Source organism: Cololabis saira, chromosome 8 (genome assembly GCF_033807715.1).
Source record: "Cololabis saira isolate AMF1-May2022 chromosome 8, fColSai1.1, whole genome shotgun sequence".
Lineage (NCBI taxonomy): Eukaryota > Metazoa > Chordata > Actinopteri > Beloniformes > Belonidae > Cololabis > Cololabis saira.
The window spans coordinates 23,880,395-23,901,902 of record NC_084594.1 but is presented as its reverse complement, the minus strand read 5'-3'; the positions used below and the strand labels follow the sequence as shown (position 1 = coordinate 23,901,902).

Below are 21,508 nucleotides of genomic sequence, written 5' to 3'. Positions count from 1 at the left end.
ATCAAATTTTTCGCCAGGCCTGGCTTGCGTGCAAAATTTGGTGACTTTTGGGGCACGTTTAGGGGGGCAAAAAGGCCCTCATTTCATCGGAAGAAAAAAAAAAAAAAAATCCTACAGATACAATAGGGCCTTCGCACTGTCAGTGCTCGGGCCCTAATAATCAGAATACATAAAATGTAAATACCAAAAAAAAAACCACAAGCAAAACAAAGTAAATTAAAGAGACAAATCTATATGTAAATAAATATTTCCTGTTTGAAAGGGTGTAGGATGAAGTTTCAAAAAAGTTTCTAGTCCTACCCTTTCTAATGTTCTGTTTTTACAGTTTCTGCTTTTCATTGAACTCCAAAAGAAAAGCATAAAAAATAAAGAACACGTGGTTCAGCTGAGCAAGACACTTTGGTCATTGGCTGCCAGTTCATGTGTCCATTTCCATTTTGTATGTTTGTTTGTTGGTTTATTTGGATCCACCATTAGATACAGCAAATATGCAGTAGCTATTCTTCCTGGGGTCCTAATATTACATTTTCAAACAATATTTTCATCTTAAGACACATAATACAGACAATAAACTTCCATAACATTCATACTAACAATCCTTTCATATAGCAGCTCCATTATTTACTTCTTGGTTGAAGAAAAATAAACCAGCACTTAAATAAAAATACGAAGGCAGCCGAAATCGACCCTCTGATGCCTGTCGAGTACAGTACTGATGTTCATCAGAAAAGAATGTTAATTCATTATAGAGTACTTCTGGGATTTTATTTGTATGATACTTTTTATGAAGTATACAAGTGAGTAATGTAACTTACTTTTAACATTTAACCAGATAAGTTGATTATGCATTGACGTGCCACTCGTTCTATATGGACAATTCAGAGCTATACGAGCTGCTTTATTTTGGGTTACTTGTAGCTTGTGCAAATTACTTTGTGTTGTATTGGACCAGATGACTGCACCGTAATCTAAATGTGATAGAACTAACGCCTGAATTAGTTGTTTGATCAGGTAATTTGGTATAAATTTCTTACAGTGTCTTAATACAGCCATGCCTCTGCCCATTTTTATCAATCTCTGATCAATGTAACTATTCCATTAAGAGTATTGATTTTAAAGATTTGTTTAAACTTACTTGGTGATTTGCATGATTTCAATTCATCTTTGCAGTTGTTCCACAGATTAACTCCCGTCACTGATACACAATGGGTTTTGATGTTTATTCGTATGCTGTTTTTTGAAATTACTATTCCCCTAAGATTGTGTTTATTTTCTTTTATTTGAAACAACTTCTGGATGTCTTGTGGCAACTGATGCTGATTCGCTTTGTGCATGATTTGTACAGACATATTGTATGTCATCATAGATACGTACATGCGCGTATATGTACCGTATATGTGTGTGTGTATATATATACACACACATATATATATATATATATATTTTATGATCACTTTTTTCATGTGATTGCTATGGTTATTTATTTTATAATGGGAATATCTGATTTCCTTTGATCTGTTTTATAAGTGCTGGTTTGGTCAAAATTATTCATGGGCACATTGCTGTTGTGAGCTGGCTCTTTCCACAGTGCAGAATGGATAGACATTAATCAGGCCCAGCTGGACAGAAGGAAATTAATGATCATTTACACTGACGACATCATCAGGCTTCACGCTGTCCTCCGATACTAAATTGCTTCTTTTGTTCCACAAGATTTGCTTCTTTCTTTTTCCACCTCTCTCTGTCCGTCTTCCTCTCGTTCCTCTCAGCTCCCGTTCTTTTTTCCCCTCCCAGGTCGTTCTTCGTTATCGGCCATTAAGTACTATGTTTCCATGGAAACAGCCAGTTTGGCAGGAACTGGCGTGCTGTAAAAGCAGCCCTGTGATGTTCAATATGGAGAACTATCTGCCTTCCACTGAGAGCTTGTCCAGCTTAGTGTGTCACTAAAAGCCTGATAGGGCTGCTAATCGTACTATGAACCCAGAGTTTGAGAGTGAAAGCACGGGGACGGGGCGACTCTTACATCACACAGCAGGCGTAGATAGGGAAAGTTGTTAAGGGTGCACCCCCCAACCACACAAAGAGATACACATGGCAGGCAGAAGACGTTTCTTATCTCTCAAGCAGGCTTTGAATAGTTGTTCTCCTAATGCTGCCACTTTTAAGCGCAGTAACCCTGTTGGCAGGTTACACGGGGGCTTGTCTGTGTGCAATTAGGCTGTTCTCCATGTGTAATGACTTAGCATGGAGCCACTCTCTATCAGGCTCAGCAGACAGACACCGTTAGCGTCGCTCAGTGGGGGAAGAGCTTTGACCATCACCAAGGGCAAACCTATAGGACACTTCGACAGCCTCGCCTTTCAGAGGGAAAGTTAAATTGACTTCCTGAGTCAGTGAAAATCCCCCTATCGCTTATCAAAAGGCAAGGGGGTTAAATATTCAGTCTGGGAGGTTTGAAATGTAATCTACACTGTAAGTTTAAAATTGCCTTTGGATTCATCCCTCTCTTCTCTGTTTCGCCAGTGGTAAGACAGAGATAAGTCAGCCATAAGAAAATGGCTGTCATAGTAACTGTCACTCAGGTTTGTGTCGGGCCGCAGAGTTGAAGATGAAACCGCTCAGAATTTCCAGTCTGGATGTGTCTTAAAGCGGTTAAGACTTTTCTATTTGTTCTTGTTAAAGTATTGTCTTTGAAAAGTGCAAAAAGCGATTAAAATGAGATTTCTGCAACAGCCCTGATTAAATCAGACATGTTTTTTCAAGTTAATTGATTTATTTTATACACCTGTCACTGAATGCCACAGATAATATTGACCGTATTCTTAACCGAAAAACTGAGAAAAAAAACCCCAATGAAAACAGCAAAACGTCTTGAAACATTGTCATTTAGATTTTTGCTCTTTATCAGCAGATTTTCACTTTATACAACTCAATATAATCAATAATAAAGTTTAGCTGTTACTGCTTTCATAATCTGGTGCACTGAAAACACTTCAGGTTCAAATGTACTTTCTTAAGCTTGGCCGAGGCCGTCAGAGATGTGCAGTGCAGCAGCTAATGGGGTGTGGGAAGATAAGGCTTCTGTGTAAAAGTTGACGTGTGGATATGAGTCTCAGTAAGGAGACAGGCAGATGGCGTGAAATAGTGGCGAGGCCTCTCTTTGTCACAGATGACCTGAGATGAACATCAGCATGAACAGCGAAAAACAAACCAAGAGTAATGCAATTAAACATTGATTATTTAAGAGCATAATGAGCCACATCTTTTAATTTTATTTTAGGGGAGTACTATATGAAGTGCCTCTGAAAAATTAGGTCAGTTCTTCTCATAATGTGTTATCGTTGGCCCCGACAAAGGATGAGATGATGTTTAAAGCCGTTTGTACCAATAAACTGAAACAAGTCATCCCTCTTTGTTCGACTGATGGAGAGCTGCCAGGCTTCATCAGTGGTGTGGAAGTGGCATGGTAATTTGTCAAATCAGGAGGAAGTGCAGAAGACGGCACAGAGAGAAAAAGCCCTCAAGGGCCTGTCTCCTCAGCAGGAGGACCTCTGTAGCCCACACACATGCAAGCACACAGAAAAGCACACCCATGCAAACTGAAATCTGCAAAAACACCAAAATATAATACGCAGAGTTTCCCCACATTAAGTTTAATCCCGTTGATACTGACACAGGAAACACCCATGTCCCAAAACATAATGAACGCGTGCACTCAGAGGCTCTCAGACACACATTGGGTTATTTTGCAACTGCTGTGGGTGATATGATGGGATGTGAGATTGGATTTGAATGATTGTGCATTTGATTTACAGCAGCTCCTAACACAGATATAGCAATAAGCAATATGCAGGCAGTTTAAGTGCTACATGAAGAAGTGAAAGAAAAAAAGGTCCAGAGGGAATTAGAGGAGTTAAGAAAAAAAGAGAACTTGTGCATGGAAGAATTGCAGGGAGGATATTTTTGTGGGTGTCTATCATCTGTCTCATCTCGTGGTAAAAATGATCAATTCCTGTTGATGACGTTTTTGTGTAAAGCCTGAATTATGGTTCTGCGTTAAATCGAAGGAAGGAAGGAAGGAAGGAAGGAAGGAAGGAAGGAAGGAAGGAAGGAAGGAAGGAAGGAAGGAAGGAAGGAAGGAAGGAAGGAAGGAAGGAAGGAAGGAAGGAAGGAAGGAAGGAAGGAAGGAAGGAAGGAAGGAAGGAAGGAAGGAAGGAAGGAAAGGGGAGAAGGAAGGAAGGAAGGAAAGGGGAGAAGGAAGGGAGAAAACAAGGAAAGGAGGAAGGAAGGAGAGAGCAGGAGGAAAGAAGGAAGGGAGAAAGAAAGAAAGAAAGAAAGAAAGAAAGAAAGAAAGAAAGAAAGAAAGAAAGAAAGAAAGAAAGAAAGAAAGAAAGAAAGAAAGAAAGAAAGAAAGAAAGAAAGAAAGAAAGAAAGAAAGAAAGAAAGAAAGAAAAAGGATAAATTCCCGTTGATGACGTTTTTGTGTAACAAACATGGCGGATCTGAGAGCAAGATAGATTCATAGTTAAAAAGGTGGAGTTGAATTGGTATTTTTTTTATCGTCATTTTTATCGTTATCGGGATAAATGCCAGAAATTATCGTGATACATTTTTGAGTCAATACCGCCCATCCCTACCCCCAACCATCAGCAAGTTAATAAAAAAAAATGCAATTTATCTCTGTCTAAAAGACAACTACTCTGAGTGTGGGAGAGAAGGGGAAGGATGGCTCACATTTACCTTCATTCTTCCACGCTTCAGCAAGTCACTTGCTGAGAACAATGGAGTCTGATAGTTGCAAACTGGCTGGTAGGTTTTCTGAGCCGTTCTGGGATCACACACACTTCTTCTGTATGTTCCTGTTTGTTCTGCTGACGGGACTAATTAATGAATAGATACAAAACCAGGCAGTTAAAAGATTGCTCTGGGCTCCGTCTGTCCAGCTGGTCATGTTTGCCTGTTGGTTTACCCCATCTGTGACTTGGTATTTTGAATTTCCCCTTCTGTACTTTCACACTGGCATGCTGTAAATGTTTAAGGCTTTTATATTTTTTATATCTCGCTACGTGATAACAAAAATGAACCAATGATGATGGGAAACAAAGAGTTCACATTTGTTGTACTAAGTAACTGTCTTTATGTGAGTTAATATGGATTACAGGGAGATTCACGTCACTATAACTGGAATTGTACAACTAATCAGACCTTTAGGTTCAGTCAAATGTGACACGTGGACACTTTGATTAAGGATAACAATTAGTAGATGCAAGTAAGATTCAGTGAGGACTAGTCGAATGCAATAAGGACATAAAATGTTAAAATATGAGTTTCACTTTCACTTCAGCAGTTTTACAACCGGCAAAAACAACCCAAAGTAACTTTTTCTACCAGTCCCGGTTGTCTCTCGTAATAGTTCTGTATCACTTGGCGATGCTTTTACGCATCAGCAATGAGGAACCAGCTCACGTAGCTGCAGTGAACATCATGACAGAAGCCACAGAGAGACTCAAGAGAGTAATGACGGATGAGAAATCAAGAGTGACCAAGCAAGAGACTAAATCTTGGACAGCATCATAAAAGTGACCCGACCTCCAAGCTGCCGAGCGAAAAAAGTTATTTTTGTGCTGCCTGAAATGAGACTGTGGCTGCAGGTTGAGTGTGGTATGCTGAGCATATGCAAAGTTCTGTTTCTGTGGGATCTTTATTACCATATGAGTGGTTATGGTTCTGTGCACACGATTAATGTTTTTCTTTGTTTTGACTTTTGTTTGTTTCTCAGGTTAACAGTCCCTTTGATCATGTTAGAGAAGCCAACCCATCCTAACTCCCCTTCATTTCATTGTTCTGTTTCTTTCTCTCTCTAATCTCAAATTCTCCCCATGGGCTCTCTGTAAATTTTTAGCCCAGCCGTTGTTTCCTAGAATCGGGATGGAGTCTGAGGCACAGTATAACTCTGTGTTAGACTGTTGCTTCTCAGCCTGTGTTGGAAATGCTACTCTTATGACTCTGGCTCACTTGCACTATTCTTATTCTTTTAAACAACATTTGAATTCACATGTGCTTTGTTCAAGAGGTCGAGAAGTTATGGCTACAAGTAGTTGGTCTCATTGTTTTGGGCTCTGGAACAAGTCTCGATTGACCAGTTGGTATACATACCTACCCTTAGCTATGGTCACGAGCTGTGGGTATTTATCGTAAAAATAAGATTGTGGATAAAAGCAGTGGAAATGTGTTTCCTGCACGGTGTCCGGACTCCCTTAGCAAAAGGGTGAGAAGATTGGTCATCCGGGAGAGGCTCGGATTAGAGCTGCTGCTCCACATTCAGGAGAGCCAGGTCATGTGGCTTGGCCATCTGGTGAGGATGGCTCCTGGTGAGGACTTCCTGGCATGTCCCATTGGGAGGAGATCCCGGGGAAAACCCAGGACACGCTGGAAGGGTTATGTCTCTCTGCTGGGATATCCCCTATTGAGCAGGATGAGGCTGGGGAGAGGGAAGTCTGGACATCTCTGCTCAGCCTACAGCCTCTGCGACCCGACCTTGGATAGGTAGAAGAAGAAGATGGATGGATGGAATCAGAGTTGCAGCTTGTTTATATACATCTTCAAGAACCAAGAAAATAAGTTCTATTCTGTCCTCTAAGTATTTACCACGACATGGATCACTGAGAATCCACAGTATCTTACTTCTTCTGTGGTTCTGGCTGCAAAATTAGCACCATCTGCTGTTTATTTCGATCAACCAATCCTCAACATACACTTCCAGTACTTAGTCAATAGACACTTGGCATCCATCCAAAACATAAAGTTTATGCAGCTTTGTAGCAGTTCCTTCTGATTCCCACAGGACAGCTCTGTGAGAGGATAACACAGTTTTTCAGCGGTGCAACACTGATTGGCGCACCCACAGCATTCTTCACCTTCTTCACTTATATATTTTTATAAGCATAGGATTTGTTTTGCTGGCAACGTATGAAAGTTCCATACCTATTAACAGAAAAAAAAAAAAAAAAATATATATATATATATATATATATAAAAAAAAAATATATATATATATATATACACATATATATGTGTATATATATATGTGTGTATATATATATATATATGTGTGTATATATATATATATATATATATATATATATATATATATATATATATATATATATGTGTATATATATATATATATATTCACAATTTAAAGCTTATTATATATATATATATATATATATATATATATATATATATATATATATATATATATATATATATATGTGTATATATATATATATATATTCACAATTTAAAGCTTATTATATATATATATATATATATATATATATATATATATATATATATAAAAAAAATATACATATATATCTATATATACACATATATATATACACATATATATCTATATATATATATATATATATATATATATATATATATATATTTTTTTTTATATATATATATATATATATATATATATATATATATATATATATATATATATATATATATATATATATATATATATATATATATATATATATATATATATAATAAGCTTTAAATTGTGAAAACTGTCTATTTTGCTCTATACTCTGCAGCTCTGCTGACAGCTGCTCTGCACCGAGCACATTGCATGGTGCAAAAGGGCCTTAACTCTGATAGCATCTGGGACTAGAGTTAAGCTGCCACCACAGTAAGAATTTGCTACGCTGTTGAAATATTGAAGCTCTTTGTAGGTCTCTGTGCTTTCGGTGACAGACTTGTTGTGTTTCAGCTCACATCGCTGCATTTTTCTTTAGTACTCATTGAGGAAAAAGTCTGGTCATTTTAAAGAAAGTCAGTAGAAAAATCCAAGGCCTCCTTTTTCTTTCTTTTTTTTTAATTGCTTATTTTGAATCATCTGGAAAGATTTATGTGGCAGTAGCTTCATTAGGTGAAGGTTAGGTTACCGCGATAAACATTCTCGACAGACAACAGTCAATTTTTTTTCTTTTTTCATTTTGTAGTCTGTGCAGACTCCTCTGGAGGCCTTAAGTCCTTTTGAATTGAGAGGCTGGTGTGTTATGACTTATCAACCTCCAGTGAGGGACTCTGTGCCCCCTATGCGTTTTCTCTTATTGAACTCTTGCTGCGGCCATTAGAAGCTGAGTCTGCTCGGCAGATCCCACTAATATTCCTTAATAATGTGCCATCTGTCTCTGTCAAGTTTTGCATTGTTGCGCCCAGACGTGGCCTATTGTGGCTGACTTCACAGAGAGATAAGCAGTCCTCTCCCTCAGACAAAGGCAAAGGTACATGGACATCAGCGCGACCGAAGAACATCAGTGCAGAATGTAGCAAAAAAGTCAACAAACAACTTTATTACAAAGTCACAGAGGGTTACAGAAAAAAATTCTTCATTCATCATTTTTATTGTTTTCACTATTTTGTGTTGTGTTGATCACACAAATTCAAGACTTGTCTTTCAACGTTACTTAAGTGAAAGAATATGGAACTTGATTTGCAAAGCAGAAGACTTTTTGATGAATATTTGAAGCCAGCCGAATTTGCCCCCCACTTTTTAACAGTTATTTTTTTGGAGTCTCGCCACCCCCTGTCTTTCCATCTGTGTGTTTACAGTGACTCCCAGGGCTTGGTACACTGAAACCAGCCATCATGGCTAATGATGAGAATGTGAATGTTGTTTTTGATGTGTATGAGCCGTTCTGAAGATGGGAAGCTGAGTTTGTCCACACGTTTATTTGCAAGTCAAACTGTGTTGGGTTTTTGTTTGTGTGCTTGACCATCCTGGCTGCCAGACAAAGCATATTGGTGATGACTGGCATCATGTCCCGTGTGAGCATCAGCAGCAGAAGGTTTGGTTGGCCATAGGTAGAACTCTACAGAACTCTGCAGTAATTTGCTGCTCAGTCAATCCATAAGTTATAATTAATTTTTACAAAAAGAGTTGAAACCACTTAAAAATCATATCCACGTGTTTTTCTGCTTGACGCCTTGTGATTTTCATATCTTTACCTTTAATGTTTGAAGCACATCTGATCCCAGTGTCCTTGCACTTCTTGAGTTTGCTGCTATCTGTATTTCAATATATCTGTACGAATCTAAAGTAAAGAAAACACATAAAATGTCAGCAAAAAAAAAGTATGACTTGGTGTATTGTGTATAGAGCATCATCTCATTGTGCTTTCCTGTTATGTGCTGCTGGCTGCAGAGTTAGTAGCGCCTACTTTTCATGTCATTGGACCAATCCTTAATAATCACATAACAGTTATGGATGGAAATACTCTTAAGCTGTTTAGCTTCCCCTTGGAAGACGCATGCATATCAAAATGCATGGAGCCAGCTGACATGCTATTTAATGGGCATCCAAATGTCATGTGCCAGTGTGATAATTTTGTTGTGCCACTTTCAAATTTTTCCTCTTATGTTGCTGTGGAAAATATGTATCGACTTTGTCAAAACAGTGCAAAATCTGGGGCAAAATCTTGATCAACCAAGTTTAAGCCATAAAACTGCTACATCAAGCTGCTTTTATTAAGTGCTGGGCTCAACATACCACAGCAATTGTAGCTTTCTTGTAAATGTTTTGAATGGTAATGGTTAATGTTTATACTCCAAAATTGTTCATAAATGTCCAATTTTCTCTGAACTGTTTTTTTTTTTTTTTTTTTAAATAAACTCTGGTGGTGCAGCTTAAATAGTACATGTAGTTAACAGCCACACTTGCGTGTGTGAAGCCTTGAGGACCTAAAAGTGTAATTTCAAGCAGACTGATGTGCCTGGACCATCAGCAATGATGGTCACTCATTTCCGACCTCTATCCAAAACGAGTTTAAAGCCCCTCCGGCCAATTAGGGCCAGTATTACCATGAGCGGTCCTTCTGCACCCTGGTGCTTTTACAAGCTACATTTTATCGGCTGCCTGCAGCTCTGTCTGGCAGACAGAAACTCTACTCTCAACTCTGCTGTTTCAGGAAGCATCAGCATCCTAGAGTACCATCTATCACAGAGACAAATACTGTATGTAGGAGGAAAAATCAGCAGTTCAGGTTTATTAGCTGAATGGATCATCAGGTAGTTTCTTTAGGGAAATGTAAAGGGGAAATGTGGTCATCATAATAATAATCATCACTATTATCATCTATCTAGACATTAAACATTAAACTCCAGGGGGGAAAACTCTCTTACAATCCTTACATAATTCAGTCATACATTTAAATTGGAATTCATTATTAATTTTAAATCTTCAAAATAGTAATCATTTCAGTCATTTAAAAGGATAATTTTTGCTCAAACTTGTATGGAGAAAATGTTACTTGGTACTACGTTTATAATATCTTGCTTTGTGTGATTTCTTTCAAATTTTAAATTGATAAGAGAATCAACATTTCAAGACCTATATTTGTTAACTGCATGTATTTGTTGGCTGCTAATTTTTGTACATTTTGAACCAAAGTAACAAAAGTCAGCTTAATTTCTTCGTGTGTGTGGGCTTGAAGCTTGCACAATTGTAGCCTACAGTACAGTGGAATGATTTTAAATCCCTAGATGATGGAAACCACACCAGAGACATCTGTTTTCTCTGTAGAGTCCCAGCGATTGCCATGAATCTTCCAGGAGTAGGCTGTTCTAGCAAGTAGTACCACACATTAAGGGAATGAATATTGATTTTAAAACAAATTTGACATGGTTTTTAAATCGGCTTGAAAAATGCCTCGCTTAAAAGTCATGGTTTGTCGACAGTTAGTGCAGTGGAGAAAACTTTGCTCTTGTTTTATGGTTTAATGAGATTCCATAAATGGCTTCTTCTACCTTGAAAATAAGCCCTCTGAAATGGTGTGTGACAATTTGTGTGTGTGTGTGCATGCATGATAATTTCTCTCAGGTCTGAGGATGGTCTCATTTAGAGCTGAGGGGCATTGACTAATTTTTTGTGTGTATGAGTGATTGTATGTGCGTGCACAGACTGTTTAACTGCAGACTAATGACTTTTTCAGATTAAAAGCTGAAGTACAAGATGAAACAGGCTACAATAATTAAACCCCCTATTTTACTCTTCAAAAAATATTTTGGCATATTATTTTGGTGTACTGTGTTGAAGCTTAAAGATTTGACCCCAAATTTTCACATTAAGAAATAGTTTCAAGTGTTGCCTGAAGCTAAGCAGGATCTCCTGTTTCTCAGCCATAACAGGACACCATGCAATCTCATTAGAGTGCTCTGTTGGCATGGTTTTTGTCTCTGGGTCCAGGGTTGCACAATCAGTGGCCAGTGGAAGGAAACTGCCTCTGGCTGCTAGCCCAGCTTTCAGCTTGACGGATACAGATCATATGGACGCCAGGCTTTTCTTTTGCTTACTGCACATCCACTCATCAATCTCTGCGATAAGATATTCAATAGCCAAGCCAGAGACAAAAATGGTGCCAACGGACCACTTCAAAGAGATTAGTATTGGTGTTTTAAAAAGAAGTGAATGACAACATAATGTAATCAGGGGTGATTTCAGTAATGTTTGATCTTACTCATGTGCGCTGCTTTATTTAGTATCTGGATTTTCAAACTGAATGTCAAAAACATAAATTTTTCACTGTTGTAGGAATATAACAGGTTTTCAGATAAAAAATATGTAATACAGCACAATTGTGTTTTTCAAATATTGAAATGTTTTAATTTCTTTTTAAATATTAAAAAAAAATACGGTACATAAGAAAAAAATATTTACAACAGAGCAAGAGACCAAACAGGAGTAGGGACAATATTTGCAAACGCTGCTTTTTCGATGTTTAAGGACCAATTGTGTTATGTACGAGGAGAATAGATGTTGATGGGATTGGTATAAAGACCACATTTTTTCAAAGGGTCTTAAAATTTTCTGCCACTGTTTTTTCAGGTGGTCAAAGGAATTATTTATCTATTTCTATAAAGTTGGGTTGAGTGAAGTATTTTTTAGTCGTCAGTGCTCAACCTACACTACAAAGTGGTCATAGCGCTCTCATTTTGAAGAATCTGCAATTAATTCTGATGGGAAGTAAGAGGTGGCCCAATGAGTGCCAAAGAAGCAATTTTTTCAACATCCACAACAACTCAAACATCATAAATTTCATAACATAAAGGATCACCATAAAGGATATCACCATTTTTTTTACGATTTTTACGATTCCAATTCTTTATCGATTCTCATTTGGAAAAAAAGACAACAATGAGGCAAATAGCACTCATATGATAGGCAGCGTTCATTAGTTATTTAGTTACTTGTAGTGTTATTAGTTGAGGACATGCTAACATTGCTGCTGCTGCTGCTGCTGGGTTGTTAATTATTGATGTTGGTCTGGTGTGAAGCAAAAATGCGACATTCATGGATTGTTATTCCATGCTGTGTGCGCAAATGTTTTTGCATGTTGGTAGTATTTCCTCCTTTTGACAAAATATTCACTTAGAAAATATTGCAAGTTGCCCTGTTGTCTTTTTTACTGAAATGTAACTAGACTTTCGAGCGTCTGTATCGCTTGAGTGCCATGTTTACTATTGCCAGCTGGCTGAGCAACATGCGTGATGACGTAATTTGTGCCTAGGGCTGGGCTTTTATTAATATCTCAATATTTTTAGGCCTTGTCACGATACACGATATATCTTGATATTTTGCCTTAGCCTTGAATTAACACTTTGATGCATACAATCACACCAGTATGATGATTCTTTATGTCTACTGTACATTAAAACATTCTTGTTCATACTGCATTAATATATGGTAATTTTAACTAACTTTCATGCAAAAAGAGGGAATAAGTCAAATTTACCAAAACTGTATTTATTAAACAGTTACTAAGCAGTGAGTGGCACAAACATAAAAAGTGTAATTTCAAAACAGAAAGTGCACGTTGCATCTCTCTGACTCCCCGTCTGAAGAACATCGGCTAAGAACAGCTTCTGGTCCCGGTTTTACCTGGGATGACCTGCTCTCGAGCAGCAGGGGCCCCTTAGAGCACCTTTATATTAAGACTAATTGTAGGTGTAGGGACTGCAATGTTTCATCCTTTCCTCCTTTACTTTGCATCACTTTCACTTAATTTTAGAAATATGACGTCATATAGTCTTGTTTGACTTTGTTTTGATGATAGTGATTGATTTTTATGTGGCCACATTTAAGCATCACTCGGTGACGTTTCTCAGCTATCGAAGAAAAAGCCTCCGTGGCGTGCGGACGCGTGTGGTACTGAGCGGCATAGTTGGAGCTGCATCAGCACGTCGTGCGAGGAGAAAACATCCCTTTCCGTCTTTACTAAACCGTCCCAGCGTGGTTTGAAAAGAGTCCGTCGCACGTAGCAACCGCGCAGATGAACTCACGGCGCAAACAGGACGAGTTTGGGAAAGTTAGGTGGAACTGACCGGCGGTCCCGGACAGCAGCGCCGACACCAGCAGCTGGTCGGGGCCTTATGACGATGCACGCACGACAGTATATGACTGACATATGTAACTAGGTGCGCTTGTTTTATCTCTCAGAGAAGGAGAGACGAGACGAGAGAGTGAGAAAAGCCTGTAATTTAATGCCCGCGGCTAAAAGCAAATGCGTGACAATGTATACTCGAATATTCACGATATAGTCATTTTGTACATCGCACAGAGTAGAAGCGGTGATACATCGAGTATACTCGATATTTCGCCCAGCCCTATTTGTGCCCACTGGAATTGAAAAGGGAATCGCACATTTTGCAAAGGAATCCAAGGAATTGAAACACAGGGAACCGGTTCCGAACAAGAAACTGTTATCAATTTCCATCCTTACCCATGTGTCACTATAAATAACGTTTGTTGTTGCAGCTTGCTTTTATAAAGGCTTGTCTCTTATGCATATAGGCATTTATTTTATTATCAAAGGAAGAAAAAAGAAGCATATTGTGTTTTTTTGTTATGTATTTCATCATGCAATCATTCAATCAGCTTGTCACGTTCTGACCTAAAAGAGGAAATCATGAAGTAAATGAGAGCAATTATGTGATTGTTTTTTAAATGATTTCAGTTTCGTTGCGTTAGACCTCAACAGCTATGTTAACAACATAAAACAAGGTCTTAGGAGAAAACTGTTTAGTTAGTGGAGTCGTTTAATACAAGAAATAACCAAAGCAAAAGATTCCCATTGTTAAAATGCACTACTGTGAATGTATGTCTGTGCTATTCGCACTAAATTACCTCTGGACCTGCAGTGATTCTAAAATGATATTCGACATCCGTGTTAAGTTCAGCCCATTGGCCCTGGTTGCTTAATAAATCTGTGTTTAATCATAATTTACAGACATTGATCGTGGAAGGGACCTTTTATCTAACATTAAATTTGAGTATTGAGTTAAAAGTGTCTGATCAGACACCCAAGAGTCTTCAGTGACTACACGTCACATTTTGACAAGTGACAAAATCAGAAAATGGCATTGACCTATGTTTTTAAGTTGCCATGGTAACAGTAAACTTAGCCATAAATGTAATCAGAGCTTTCATAGTTGTTTGTCATAGGGGTTTTGCGCTGTCAGAGACGCTTTAAACTTGAGACATTGCATCGAAAGATGCGATGTCTTACTGCGTGATGCAGCTACACGTGTTATCATCTCATTGTCGTTCTTCTGCTGATCTGGACCAATTAATAAATGTCAGTGTAAAGCCTAATGTTGATTCATTTTTGCATGTTTATCAACTAAAAATATCAGATCCTTACGCTACATGTGGTGGATATAGTTAAAGTCATGACATACTATGTATCAGAATTGCTAAAATTATGCCAGGAAAGATACAGAAAATGCATCGAAACCATTTTTTGCTGCTGAATTCCTGATGTCAATTTGGACGTGATTAAATTGATCTCATGACCTCTGTTTGCTGAAATAGGGTAGGTAATTTGCAGTGAGATTTCACAAATCACACACACAGTGCATTCCCACGGGATTAAAATCATCCTCCGTGATTATAACACATTTCCACAGGTCCTCAGTTAACTTCAGTCCTGTGCGAATGGGGCAAAAATACAACAGCAAATGTCCCACGGTAAACAAAACAGACTGATAAAGGTAATGACTGTCTGGTGCAAAAGTAACACAGTCGAAATATATCTAATATAGTATTCACTCAAATGCTATAAAAATTATAAGCTTCTGTTGTTTTGATGGTAAAAATGTGCTCTTCTGTGGCTCTCATCCTGAGTAGCTGTTAGCCTTTAGCTCCTCGTAATAATTCCTCCCTGATTCTCCAAACTGAGACTGCTGTGACCGCCGTCTATTGCAGATAAGACACTGACTCCTCATAAGTACTTCACGCAACCCCAAAATTAAATATCTTTTAAATAACCATGGTATTCATTAGCTGAATTATTCCAAATGAACTTTTCATATCCTTTCTTTGCACTCCTTATTAATATAGAATGAATTCATCCTAAGCATTAACTAATTGTTGTGGTATGGTTTTTAAAGGACCCAAGTGCAGGGAGAGAGAGGGAGGCCAGAGGCAGGAGTTCTCAAAAACAAAAGGATTTAATCCAAAAAAGGCAAAACACAAGGCGCTGCAGAGCAGGATAAACAAAAACCAGGAACAGGGAAAACCGACGAGGAGACATGGAGGGAAGAACCAGTACGGACCGACAGGGAACCAAGGAATGACAAGACAAGATATACTGAGGGGATAACGAGACAAGACGAGACACAGGTGTGGACACAATCAGGGCAGATGGGACACAGGCGGGGCAAGACAGAACTGAAAGTTACAAACACTGGGGGGAAGTGTCAAACCCTGACAGTACCCCCCCCTCAAGGGACAGATCCCAGATGTCCCCAGAGTCCTAACCCAGGGTGGGCGGAGGGGGCCTGGAGGAGGGCCCAGGCCACACACGGCCAAAGTTCCGGGGGCCGACCTCGGGACCGGGCAGACCAGCGAGACCGCTCGGGGGGGCGTCCCCGAGGCCTAGGCCTGGGTCTTGGCGGGGGGCGTGACGGGGATTCTTGGCGTGGCTCGGGAACCTGACGGGGCTCGGGAACCTGACGGGGCTCGGGAACCTGACGGGGCTCGGGAACCTGACGGGGCTCGGGAACCTGACGGGGCTCTGGGACCGCCTCAGGAACCGAGGGCTGCGGGACCGCCTCAGGAACCGAGGGCTGCGGGACCGCCTCAGGAACCGAGGGCTGCGGGACCGCCTCAGGAACAGAGGGCTGCGGGACCGCCTCAGGAACAGAGGGCTGCGGGACCGCCTCAGGAACAGAGGGCTGCGGGACCGCCTCAGGAACAGAGGGCTGCGGGACCGCCTCAGGAACAGAGGGCTGCGGGACCGCCTCAGGCACAGAGGGCTGCGGGACCGCCTCAGGCACAGAGGGCTGCGGGACCGCCTCAGGCACAGAGGGCTGCGGGACCGCCTCAGGCACAGAGGGCTGCGGGACCGCCTCAGGCACAGAGGGCTGCGGGACCGCCTCAGGCACAGAGGGCTGCGGGACCGCCTCAGGATCCGGAGTCGGGGCTGACAGGAGGCGGGGAGCCGGAGTCGGGACTGACAGGATGCGGGGAACCGGAACAGGAGCAGACAGGATGCGGGGAACCGGAACAGGAGCAGACAGGATGCGGGGAACCGGAACAGGAGCAGACAGGATGCGGGGAACCGGAACAGGAGCAGACAGGATGCGGGGAACCGGAACAGGAGCAGACAGGATGCGGGGAACCGGAACAGGAGCAGACAGGATGCGGGGAACCGGAACAGGAGCAGACAGGATGCGGGGAACCGGAACAGGAGCAGACAGGATGCGGGGAGCCGGCGTCGGGGGGCAGAGGATCCCCGGAGCTGCCCGAGTGGGGACCCGGGTCCGTGGCGCTGGCTGCGGGGGTACCCGGGTCCGAGGTGCCGGCTGCGGGGGTACCCGGGTCCGAGGTGCCGGCTGCGGGGGTACCCGGGTCCGAGGTGCCGGCTGCGGGGGTACCCGGGTCCGAGGTGCCGGCTGCGGGGGTACCCGGGTCCGGGGCGCTGGCCCCCCCTCAAGGGACAGATCCCAGATGTCCCCACAGTCCACATCCAGGGCGGGCTGGGGGGGAACACGGGTCCTCGGAGCTGGCTGAGGGGGGGCACGGGTCCTAGGAGCTGGCTGAGGGGGGGCACGGGTCCTCGGAGCTGGCTGAGGGGGGGCACGGGTCCTCGGAGCTGGCTGAGGGGGGGCACGGGTCCTCGGAGCTGGAGCAGGAACAGGGGTCGATGCGTCCAGGACCACCGCTAGAGCAGGAACAGGGAGCGATGCGTCCAGGACCACCGCTGGAGCAGGAACAGGGAGCGATGCGTCCAGGACCACCGCTGGAGCAGGAACAGGGGGCGATGCGTCCAGGACCACCGCTGGAGCAGGAACAGGGGGCGATGCGTCCAGGACCACCGCTGGAGCAGGAACAGGGGGCGATTCGTCCAGGACCACCGCTGGAGCAGGAACAGGCTGGGGCTGGCGCCGTCGCTTCCCCTGGGGCTGAGAACCCCCGGGCCCGCCTCGAGCCAGGCGTGTTCCCCAGAAGGGGGGAACAGGCTGGAATGCGTCCAGGACCACCTCGGGAACAGGAAGAGGTGCGTCCAGGGCCCCCACCGGAACAGGCTGGGGCTGGCGCTGACGCCGTCGCTTCCCCTGGGGCTGAGAACCCCCGGGCCCGCCTCGAGCCTGGCAGGTTCCCAGAAAGGGGTCCCCATTTTTCTCTGCCTCTCGGCGGAAGAACTCAAAAAGAGTAATATACTCTCCCGCTGGGTCCATGTTGGTCGGTCCGTTCTGTTGTGGTATGGTTTTTAAAGGACCCAAGTGCAGGGAGAGAGAGGGAGGCCAGAGGCAGGAGTTCTCAAAAACAAAAGGATTTAATCCAAAAAAGGCAAAACACAAGGCGCTGCAGAGCAGGATAAACAAAAACCAGGAACAGGGAAAACCGACGAGGAGACATGGAGGGAAGAACCAGTACGGACCGACAGGGAACCAAGGAATGACAAGACAAGATATACTGAGGGGATAACGAGACAAGACGAGACACAGGTGTGGACACAATCAGGGCAGATGGGACACAGGCGGGGCAAGACAGAACTGAAAGTTACAAACACTGGGGGGAAGTGTCAAACCCTGACACTAATGCTCACTATGAATTAATGTACTGTTGTTTTTGGGCTGAAACATTGGTTCAGATCAAAGATATACTGATGGATGACATTTTAAAGAAAAAACAAATCTGGATAAATGAGCCGAGACCACTCCAGGAAATACTACCGCAAGGGGGCACTGCATAATACAGTTAAGCATTTAACGTGAAGTCATTTCGGGTGACATAAAAATGCTGAGCAAGTCCAGTTGACTCTGACTGTGGATCAAGTCAAGAGGAGGATAACAGTTCATCATCGGGGCATCGACTGCAGGAGTGTCACTCACAATGACTGTCCAAATGACAGTTGTTTCAATATGTATAGCAATAGAGGTGACAGCAGCCTTTAGATCTATGAGAAAGAAATGTAGAGAGTAGATGGGGTCAAAAATTGCAGTTGGCAGCATAAATTTGATGATAGTGGTTCTTGCAAATCAGTGCAGTATCTAAGGAAAATCAGAATAGCAAGTGTTCTTGACTAGACTGAAAATGTCAGTCCAGGATGTGATCAGACTGTCAGCAGCAACAGTTATATATATGGAGAGGGAGATTATCCTTGGGTCGTAATGCAGAAATGCCTTACAGTGAAAAAGGACATTTGTGAGTTCAGTGGTGCAAAAGCCATAGGCATTGTTCTACAGAGATGTGGACAGTGGGGGGTTGCATGTGTGGTGCCCATATCCCTGGGTATCAATGCAACTGAATTCTCATGAAAGACTTTTGAACATCATTTTCAAATACTGCTTTTAATTATCAAAACGGACATAATAATATAAGAACTTTTAGATTAATGCTGTTCGATCATTTCTTTTGAAATTGAAGAACCCAGAAGCAGTGAAGGGGTTGAGGCAGCATATAGGACTTTACTCAGTCTTTTTGTGTGTTTTTCCTTCAGCTAGTGCCAAGTCTGTTGTATTTCACATGCAGTTTATCTCTTATTTAAGATTATACCCATATTTTATCAGTAGAGGGGAAAAAAATCATGATCAAGCCTACAGAAATGTGTGAAAAATCAAAGATAAAACTATTTATTTATGAATTCATTTATTTTCCATACCCACTTCAATTCCTCCTCATGGTTGATGAGATGGAGAAGCTCATTGGGGGAGTGCAGTCCATCACAGGACTGCTTTTATGATCCGCATTTATTTACATTTATTTTATATTTGCATTTGTGACATTATGAGACAAATTTATTTCAAGTGACATATTTTGATACAAACAGGTTTTTAATAATGTACAAGCATTGTAATAAAAAAAAACATTTATTTGGCTACATGTCAACAGTTCTAAAGGTCAATATGTTCAGGTGTCTGGTTAAAAACTGGGAAAAATGCATATATTTATAGATATACTGTTTTGAAGACGACTTAAAATCTCACTTCATTATGACAATGTGGACCTGAAGTCTTTTTTTTTTACCTCTTTAACATTGGAGTAGGTGTAGTCAGGCTGAAAGAACAGATCACTTCAACTACACTGAGTCAAACTCCCTTTCTAGACTAAATCTTAACATCCAAGTTTACAGTAAAATATTACATTATACAATCATTCTTCTTCTCTGAGGATCTGCTTGGATTATATCCTCAACTATTGTATGGAAACTTGAACAAAATAGTGTAATCACGTGCGATTGACTGAAGAACCAGTATCCAAAATACGACACCATGCAAACGCACCATTTCAGGCATAAATGGACACAAATAGCATTAGAATTCAACATTAAAAACCAGCTTTTCCCTGGTTTCCTTAGGAGCACTATACAAAATTGTATTATGACGTTAACATGGGTGTTGCAGTGTCTTAGGGGCAGCAGGATAAGTGGTAGTCTCAAAGGTTTAACTCTATTGCAGATCCTATAGAGAGCGCTGAATCAGCTTTCACGATACTTAAAGGGCAGCAGCCCAATCTTCCAAATACCTTCCTCTGTCAGCGGTCCAAGCATCTGCCATTCGGCATCTGGATGCTCCTCATTTTCAAACATCCCAATCCCTTGCATCATCATGAATCCGTTCGCTTAGTTGTTTTATTTGGTTTGTAAAGCATTTACTCTTTTTTAAAACAACAAAATAGTTGTACAGTACCTGGTTTTCTTTTATAGAATCACAATAAGCAAGATTCATTAATCGCTTTTTCTGCTAGAAATGTTTAGATTTCTCCTTTTTTTGTCTTATGTCATTATGATTCTTCATGTGCATAATCTCTACCCTTAGCTTCAACAATATATTGGATAAAAATGCTAAAATGTTCTTTCCTGCTGCCTAGAAGGCTCCTTGTCTTAAAAGACTTCAAACCATGGAGGCACAAGGTGTTCACTAAGCAGAGAAAATCTGCTGGAGTTTTTTGTCCGTTTAATTTGATCCTGACTGTTAGACTGCAGCTGGCTAGTTAAATGGTTTGCCATTAAGGCTCTTTTTCTGTGTTTAATTCTTCAACAGTGCCGACTAGGCTTCTGGGTATGATGACAGGCTGCATATTGCCTGCTCTACAGTAAATGTTTTAACATCTTGTGTGCTAACTTGACAATAAGCAAACAGCTCCTCAGTAATCTTTTTAATTAAACTAATGTCTGCAGTTGGCTGACCTTTGATTCTCTGTGTTTCTCCATCTGCAGATTTATAATGAGAAGAAGAGCCAATTTGAAATCAAGAGAAACAACCCCAAGGACTTGGTGGAGCGAGTGGCACGAGACATCTCCAAGCTGCTAAACAGCAAGAGAAAAGCCCTGGAGGTAAGCGGATGATACCCCACATATTGTAACACCTGTCCACAAACACACCACGCCTCAGTGCCCAGATGCATGCATGCATGGCGGATACTCTGACTTTTGTCTGCAGTGTAAAGTTGCTATTCATTCAAATGGACACACCTTTTTTCCCTACAAGACATACTGTAGCACAGAAAGAGAAATGTGAGATACCAAATGCAAACAAGTACAAATCACCCCCACATCAATGGTAAATAGTTGTCTGTGAGTTTCATTTGACCAAATAAGGACTTAGAAGATGCAGCATCCCCTCTTGCTTTAACCTGTTCATTGACTTTTGCAAAGTTAGCTACATTTCAATGTCTCAAATATCCATAACGGAGGAAAATGATTATTTGAATGTACTTGGCCTTTATCTGTCCTCTAAAAGACATAGAACAGAAGTATAAAGGGGATGGCTGGACCACAACAGCCTCTCAGGACCTGCATAACTTCATCCAGCAGTTTTCCTTCTTCTTGGGCCATGAATCTCCCTGGGACGCACGTGTTCAGAGTTATTGACCCAAAATCCACAACAGTGTCACTCATGTACATTCCTATGGGTTAGAAGTATGCAAGTGTTCTACCTCTGTTTCACATTTACAACAGGCGTTACCTGTAAGTCTTTAGAG

At 41.4% G+C, this 21,508-nt stretch overlaps 1 protein-coding gene across 5 annotated transcripts in view; it reads left to right on the top strand.

Annotated features, from left to right (window-relative positions):
- cacna2d2a (calcium channel, voltage-dependent, alpha 2/delta subunit 2a) overlaps window positions 1-21,508 on the top strand; it is a 175,014-nt gene that overhangs the window by 40,865 nt on the left and 112,641 nt on the right. For all 5 annotated transcript variants that reach the window (XM_061727338.1, XM_061727340.1, XM_061727336.1 and 2 more), the window contains exon 3: window positions 20,745-20,861. In XM_061727338.1, the coding sequence (XP_061583322.1) occupies window positions 20,745-20,861 (117 nt within the window). The remainder of the gene's footprint in view (window positions 1-20,744; window positions 20,862-21,508) is intronic.